General features: G+C 50.8%; 1 protein-coding gene across 3 annotated transcripts in view; it reads right to left on the reverse strand.

Annotated features, from left to right (window-relative positions):
• Positions 1 to 2,211: 2,211 nt before the first annotated feature.
• Positions 2,212 to 8,197, reverse strand: part of LOC102388880 (gastrin/cholecystokinin-like peptide) — a 30,103-nt gene continuing 24,117 nt past the window's right edge. The window contains exons 1-3 of one of the 3 annotated variants that reach the window (XM_025214517.1): positions 4,968 to 5,243; positions 3,053 to 3,301; positions 2,212 to 2,496 (exon numbers count right to left, since the gene is read on the reverse strand). In XM_025214517.1, coding sequence (XP_025070302.1) covers positions 2,378 to 2,496; positions 3,053 to 3,278 — 345 coding nt within the window. In that variant the 5' untranslated portion in view covers positions 3,279 to 3,301; positions 4,968 to 5,243 and the 3' untranslated portion in view covers positions 2,212 to 2,377. Of the gene's footprint in view, positions 2,497 to 3,052; positions 3,302 to 4,967; positions 5,244 to 8,197 lie in introns of those variants that run through there. The other 2 variants (XM_025214516.1, XM_025214518.1) reach the window with 2 other exon arrangements.

Raw genomic sequence — 8,197 nt, forward strand, 5'->3', positions numbered from 1 at the left:
CCTGAGGTTCAGTTTGACGGCAGATGATGCTGGCTGCTGGGCCTTGGATGAGACTTAATGTCGGGGAAAGGTTGTATATTTGTCATGACCTTAGCTGATCCTCTTCCCTTTAAGGATGGCATCTACCTGCACTCAAGACAAATAGCCTATCACATAACCCACAGTGGGTGCATCTACATGAAATGTTTACTGTGGAGCTGCTTAATTAGTTCTCCAGTAAGGTCTCCACAGCTACATGTATGGGCTCTATTAAGCTGCAGGAAACTAATTAACTCTGCAGTAGGTTAGTACTTCTAAATACAAGTACTATCCTGCAGTGGCATTCTTTTAATATGCAGCAACGTGCATGTAGATGCTGGCAGGGCTGCTTGGGGCACAAGGGTGTTTCAGTGTGGGAACCGCTTGCTGGCTAGCCCTGCATTAGAGTGCCTTTGTTTCCCCAGCCAGCCCCCTGCAGAATGTTGAGCTGGGTTGGAGCAGCCCAGGGCTGGCAGGCTTGCTCCCAGGGCCCCTGCCAGCCAGGGTTGTTTCAGTTCAGATCAATAGGCAGTGGTTCTGGGCTCACGTGGAGATACAATGCTAGGGAGCAATAAACTCCAGTGTGATAAGAGCTGGAGTTTATTGCTTTGCGTTAATTTGGTATAGTGAAGACCGTATATTTACTTCAAGCCTACCTTTGAATTTGACTCCCTCTCCCCACAATCTCAGGAAGGTTCTCATCCTGCAGCCATGGTAGATTTGATCTTAGCTGCCTGCAGTATGGGGCTGAAAACCTGACTTGAAGCTATAAATGATGTTAGAGACTCAAGGGATTACCCGCATAAAAACTATGAGACTCAGTTTTACCTTAGATGATTTCCCCTGCTAGGGAAGTCTATCCCTCCAGTGCCCAGGTTGAATCTGACCACAGATGATGCTAGGAAGGCTCTCTCTACTAACACAAACCATGATGTAACTCAGAAGATGCTTTGAAAAGGGGTTTTTATCTATCTTGAAGCTAGACCTTACCAAGGAAGGTCTCCAGCTGTGCTGAACCTAGGGCTGACTTCACAAACCCCTTCCCAAGAGAAGGCAGTACCTTGGCTCTGGGCAAGCTTTGACTTCAGATGCTCTTTAGGGAAGGTATGCAGGCTGGACAGAGGACAGCTTTAACCACAGATGATCTCAGCAGATGGCAGTGCAGTGGCCTGGGTCTAGATCCCCACAAGGGAAGCACTCAGCTTGCATAGAGGCCCTGTTTAACCTTAGTTAGCCCTGAGGAAGGCATTATACCTGTCCTGAGGTTAGTGTAGACCTCAGATAATCCCAGGGGCTGGTTCCAGCTTTCACAGGGCAGATATAAACTTGGATAACTTGACTGTTAGGCAGATTTAACCACGGCTCACCTGCTGAGGAGAGTTTGCAGCCTATCCAGAGGGTAGCTTTGACTGCAGATGACTAAAGTAGAGAGCAGATGACCTCCCCTGCCCTAACCCACCATGGGTAGAATTGTCCTGAAGGCTGTATACCTGCCATGGGGCTCAATTTGCCTTCAGATGCTTTCTCCCCCCAGAGTATCAGACTGAATAGAAGATAGATTTGACCTCAGATCACCCATGGAAGGCTCTCCGCTCACACCAAAGGCAGATTTTACATTAGGGGCTTGTATACATGTGCAAGGAGTCTGCTCTGACATGTTGTAATTCCAGCGTGTCGGAGCAGGCTTGATTCATCAGATCTGCTGGAGCCTGGAAATTAATGTGCTCCAGCAGCCTCCAGTGTCACATGTATCAGCATCTCTGTGCTGAAAAATGGCAATGGGGCACTTTGAACTAAAACTGGTCAAATGAGCTTTAGTTTAATGTGCCCCGCTGCCATTTTCAAGTGTGGGGTTGCTGATAGACATGATACTCCCAGCATTTTTAATTAGCATGGCTCTTGGAGCTGTAGTAATTAAAGTGCCCCCCCCCAATCCTCCTTGAGCATGTGTATAAATGCCCCAGGTGTCCACCCCTGTCTAAGGCCCTAAATCTAAACCTAGATTTGATCTCAAATGCCTTCCCCAGGAAAGGGTCTCAACCCATATGGAGAACACATAGGATCTCAATTGCTCCCTGGGAGCCGTATGCCAGCCATGGAGCAAGATATGATCTCAGTTGCCCCACAGTGCCTGGCAGCCACGTGGTGCATACGTGCTGTACATCAGGGACAGATACCACAGCAGTTATGGTGACAGGTGATGTTTATTGATCAACACAGAAGTGCATTCATGACAAAGTCACATGCAAAATACTTAATGTAATCATTAATGGTTAACAGGGCAGAGCTAGCTTCTCTTGCTCCATGCCTTCAGGAGGTGTGGGCCAATCGGCACAGGCTGCCTTGGGCACCTGTTCCTTTAAGAGTCCCCCTCCAGGTCCTCAATGCTCCTGCGCCCAAAGTCCATCCAGCCAGGGTAGTCATGATCATGCAGAGCATCATCCTCATGCCAGTAGTTCTCCTGATTGGCCAGCTCTGCTGGGAGAAAGCAGGGAATAAGATTAATTCCTTTCCAAGGCCAGCTGGGTTTTACTCCCCAGCAAGCAATAAGGAGACTTCATGGAAGAATCAGCAGCCAAAGGCAATGCATCTGCCATGGAGCCAGATTTGAGCTCAGATGATTCCTCCAGGGAAGGGTCCCAGTTGGCAGGGAACCAGCGTTGAGGGCTCTGCAGAGAGGGATCAGTTCCTCCTGACTTGGGTTGAATTCACCTCACCTAAACCCAAGGAGGGGGCCTGCTTCCATTCTGCCTCTGAGACCCTCTCCTCCCCCTGCTTTCCTAACACTCACCCAGTTAGATCCAATTCTTTTATTCTACCTCTCCCTGCCCAAATAGCAGTAAGCTTTGTGTTACCATCCTCCCCACCGCCCAAATCCCCAGAGAGGAGGATGGAGTGACCCCTGGTAGCTATTTAGCATCTGGCATCAGGTAACACTGAGAAAGTGTTGGCTGCAATTTCAAGAGGTGGATTTTGGGTGCTACAGTGAATGCATGGGGCCAGCTCACAAAAGCCAAACAGGGGTAGCTCCTACCTCCATAGATGTGAGGCAGGAATTTAGAGATGAGGTGCTTCTGGTCCTGAGACAGGGATGCCAGCCAGTCTCTCCTGACAAGCTTGGCATGTGCTGGGCTGCTCCTATGGGGCATCCCATTTGTGTCTGGTGCACTTCCCAGCTGGCGGGCATCAGATGTGGCCCTGGAGAGGCAGGCGGTCACCAGGATGGCAAGCAGCAAGCACATGTATACCTTCCCCTTCATGGCTGCAAGAGAGGAGGGGAGAGCTGGGAAGAGAAGGACCAGTTATCCCATTACCCCCTGCCCATGGCAGGGGACTAGACTTGATGAGCTTACAGTCCCTTCGGGTCCTTGTTTCTATGATTCTATAATATGGTGCCATACCCCACTCAGGCTGGGCGCCAGGATGGGAGAGAGGGTCCGGCAGCTGCCTGAGTGACCTGGAGCTTCAACCAGCCCAGAGTTGGGTTCAGCTGGAGGCTGCCCCAAGAGTAACAGCTCTTCTCTTTTAGCCAGTGCACTCAAGTGGTAGCCAGAGCTAAATGTAGGAATGGCTCTTCTTTGTGCTAAAGAGCCCAGGATCTGCTGTGGCAACTGGCAGGGCTTGTCTCCTCTGTGGACTGGCACAGCTGGAGGACTGTAATACATGTCCCACCAGAGGGTCACAGGCTCACAGCAAGAGGTGGCCACCATGCACAGACCAGCTGATGCTGCTCCTCCTCATTTACACCATAGGGGTGAAAGAAGTGTTTTCCTTACCTGGAATTTGCTCCTCGGCTCACTCTGTGCCCCCACTCCCCCCACCTCCCCAACCTGGTCCTGCAGCACCCTGCACCCACCTCCCCTCCCCTCCCCTCCCCTCCCCCAACATGTAATTAAATACAATTATTTGCTGCAGAAATTGAATAATGGGCAAATGGAATAATTCCCCTTTTAACCTTAATATGTGATTCTGATGCTGCAAAGAGGATTTTCATTGTTTCACTCCCTGCTAGACCTTGGATATCTTAGGTTCTGCTTTGGAATGGGAATCCTTTGCTGTGACCTTTACACATATGACCACATTTTTAACATGCCTGAATGAATCTGTGTGCAGATGGGAGAAGACGGAGCCAACATAAGGAGGATTGAAGAAAAACTGATGGGATATAATTACTTCCTTTCCAATGCACGTTTCCAGTAGGACCTCCTAAATGAGCATCTGTGTTATCCATTTCTGCAACTGTCCATCATACATGGGTTGCACATATTATTCTAGTATGATACTTATCTTACATCTGGCAATACTACACTGCCCTGTTACATGAAAGGCTAGCGTGGAGACAGAAGAGGGATCAAGCAGGGTGGCTTGAATTGAGGAAGAAAGGCTTATTAGGCTGATGGGCAGGGAAGAACCCAACAGGGGATGTGTTTAGTGAGAATGGCATCACTTGGGCCATTTCAACCTAGATTGGACTAAGTAGCCCAACTTTGATACCTAGAGAATGGGCTGGCAGACCTCTCCCCACACTCCGGCATGTCAACCATTGCAGAGAAATTGTGCTTGTGCCCTTTGCACCCTTGCAAGGCAGGCCCAGATGCCAAACCTGTGACTGCTCTGTGCAGAGCTGGCCAACCCACCTTTAGAAGATATGGAGGGTTTAAGCTCTATCTTGCTACACAGGAAAGTCAGAGCTCAGCTTAGCTACTCTCTTTGCCCCATCACAACCCTTTTACGCCTTGCTTGGTCCAGCCAGAGACTCAGGGCAATGTATAGGTAAAGAGAAGCCTACTGAGGCACATGTGGCGCAAAGAGGCAGGTATCCTAAAGGGGCCAGAGCTAAAAAAGAAACCACCAGCAAAGATGCAGACATGCACAGCTGTCCCCGCACATCACAAACAAGCACCTCCACCCCATCAGTGGCCTCCCATGGCATGCAGCGCCATTCTCACCTGCTGGAGTCCTGCGTCTGCAATCAGCTGAGGGCCTCTGTGCTCAGCTTCTGGGCTGTATTTTCACCTCTGTAGCTGCAGGTGCCAAGACCCCTGTTTTTAAAGGTAGTGCACATGGGTAGGCTCCTCCCCCTGGGAAAAGGCTCCCTCCCATCACTCCATCATGATCCATCAAGCCACGCCTCCAACATTGTACGCCTGGGCTTGTGCAGCTCATTTGTCCTTTCTGAACATCCCTTCCTCTTGTAGGCAGGGTCATCATTACTTACAGCAGAATAGACCTTAGAGGCCCTAAGTCCCCTTGGAGACTGCATTGCGCTGCAGGTAACCCTGCAAGAGAGTCTTGGAACAGGCAAAACTGACAAAGGGCAGTGGGAGGGAAACTGAGGCACAGGGGGATGCTTAGGGTCTCAGTGGCAGAGAGAAGAAGAGAACCCAGGTGTAAAAGTTAATACAAAGGCTCCACTCTGCTGGTACTGAGCCACACTGTGTCAATGTTAGAGGTAATTAAGTTATCTCTGCCAGCACTGGGGGGAAACCACCTGGGCTAAATGACAAATGCTGCCTCAGCAGGAGGCTAGAAGCAGGAGACTGGGATGGGAGCAACCTGATTCCTGAAGCCTTGCTTTGGTTACAAAGCATGCACACAAGCCTTGAACCTGGCTCACTTGCAGTGACCTCCCATTGTCCTAGGTGAGTTGTAACCCAGAATCTGAAAACTCCCTGCAGCTTCAGCTGGATTCTTCTTCCATTTCCCCACAAAAAACTGGCCTGTTTTGCTGTGCGCTGTTAACTTGCCTCAGGCCCTACCCCAAAGGTGGCTGTGTTTCAGTGCTGCATGCAGAGTCACTTGCAAGCAGGAATCCCACAGGCCACCAATGAAATGCACCCACCTCTGAGGGGCAGAGGTAGGAGGTGAAATACAGAAGCTGGATAGGAACAGGGAGTGATGAAGAGCAATGGTGGGGAGCAAACTGGGTCTGTGCCCTGCACTGAGAGGGACCCCGCTGCTGCAGAAAGATGCTATGGACCTCTCAGACCCACAGTTTCCATTCTTCCATGCTGCTTGTATCTCTGGGGCAGCTGATCTCTAATGGGACACAGCCCTGTGGCAGCCAGGAGAGAAGGAGAAGCCTATGAACAATGATAACGGAAACACAAGGATCCAGAAATGTGGGTTGTAGCAGGGGGAGAGTGGAGTTGGGCTGAAACCCAAAGCCAACCCCACTGGCCCCCATCTCTAGATGGCCAAAGCTGATAAAGCTCTGGCTCTGGCCCTAAGGACGAGTGCAGTGATGGTGGTACAGGGACAGGATGAACTTGGATACAGCTGCACACAGCAGGAGCCTGAGAGCGGGATTGTGGGTGGGCTGCAGGTTGAGATGCCCTCTCAGACCATGGATGAGTGTTTAGTTTGTGAAGCTGAAAATAGCGGGCAGCACATGCAACCCTCTCCTCCCTTCCCTCCCCCAGGAAGCCCTTTGATGCTCCGGTACTGCCTGCAACCACCGCCAGCTTTCACAGGGGCTCTTCATGACATTCCCCAGGCAGAGAGGTGGGGGCATGCTCCCAGAAATAGGGACAGTTATGCAAGGACAGAGCAAAGTGTGTTCCAGTGCCATGTGGCACTTGTGTGTAGGCATGTTTTCATGCCAAGAACAGGACTAGAAGAGTTGTGAGGGCTCAGAGGGAGTGTTTGGCCAGGAGAGCGGGGGTTGGAAACAGCATAACCCCATCCCCATCCCTCAAGTTCTCCTGTCTTGGCTGGTCTGTGGCCTGAAGACAACTAATAGGGCTGTGTACCCACAAGGCCTGCTCCCTGCCTCACTTCAGGCCTGCGGGCACTGCCTGGGACAGCGGCAGTGAGTCTCAGTGGTGCCTGAGCTCTGGAAAATGCTGTGGGAGGTAGGTTCAGTTCAAGTGTCCACCCATTGATCAAAGGAGGTGCATGGAGTTGAACTGGGAAAATGTTGCCACTTCTAGGGCCTTTCCAATATGGCAGTATTTTGTATGCTAAATCCATTGTCTGCAGCTGCTGAGATGGGGGTCTGCCCTGTTACTAAACCCACTGTGGGCTGGGCTTGAGGCTGGCTATGACACTAAGCCTTTTTCCCCTTGCATCTCATTCTGGGCTTCCTCTCTCTCACCAGGACAGAGTGGAGCATTGGAGGAAAAGGGTTGCGTTGGAGGGAAGAGGTTATCCATGTTTTTCCTCTCATAATGAAGCAGAGATTAATGGGGGGGAGGGGTCAGTATTGCTCACCAACCACAGTCCTCAAGGGCACTTGGCACTAGATGGCTTTTTAATTCCCCAACAACCTTTTCAAATTGTAGTTTTTTTTCTTTTAATGCCTTTCCTTGCGCTGTTGACTTTCCTTGTTGACTCTGGCGATCAATACACAGGGAAGACAGAGAGGCAGGTGCTTATGTCCATGCAAATGCTTGGAGATTCAATGAGGAGTGGAGCACCACGATGTTGTTCCCAAGAGGGTGCTAAGAGCCCACTAACCACAGAGCACCTGCTCTGCAGGACATAAACATGCTGCCCTGGCACTTAATCACCATGGGAACTGCTGGGCAGAAGCCCATTGCCTTGCTCAGGTCCATGACTCCACATCACGTGGGCCAGTTTTCCCACCAGCATCCCTCACTGTAGAGTTGGAATGAACCTCAAGGGCTTGTGAAAGATCTGGGACCTGGTCACTGCTTAGCTTCACTGGTGAGGCTGCAGGAAACAGGCCAGCTGAGGAGTGAGTGCCTGTGACATGGATATGGGTGGGGAAGAAAGGGGGAGGAGTTGCACTCTATGTCAACGAGCAATATACATCGACCCTCATCAAGACGGAATCGAAGGATGAGGAAGTAGAAGGATTGTGGATTAGGTTACAAGGGGGGCAAGGAGAAAGGGATTTGGTGGTTGGGGTCTGCTACAGACCCCCACACCAAGTGGAAGAACTAGATTTGGGGCTCCTGAGGCAGCTCTCGGAGACCATAAAAGCTAAAGAGGCGGTAGTCATGGGGGACCTAAACTACCCAGACATCTGCTGGGAGACGCAGACGGCAAAGTCCCACCGTTGACCTCCACCTGACACAGGAGGTACACGGTCCCACTAGGGGGAATGCCATACTGGATCTGGTGTTGGCAACGGGGGATGACATGGTAGGGGACCTACAGATCGGTAGCCATCTGGGGGACAGTGATCACCTAATAATAGAATTCTTCATAAGAC

Source organism: Alligator sinensis, unplaced genomic scaffold (assembly GCF_000455745.1).
Source record: "Alligator sinensis unplaced genomic scaffold, ASM45574v1 scaffold1377_1, whole genome shotgun sequence".
NCBI lineage: Eukaryota > Metazoa > Chordata > Crocodylia > Alligatoridae > Alligator > Alligator sinensis.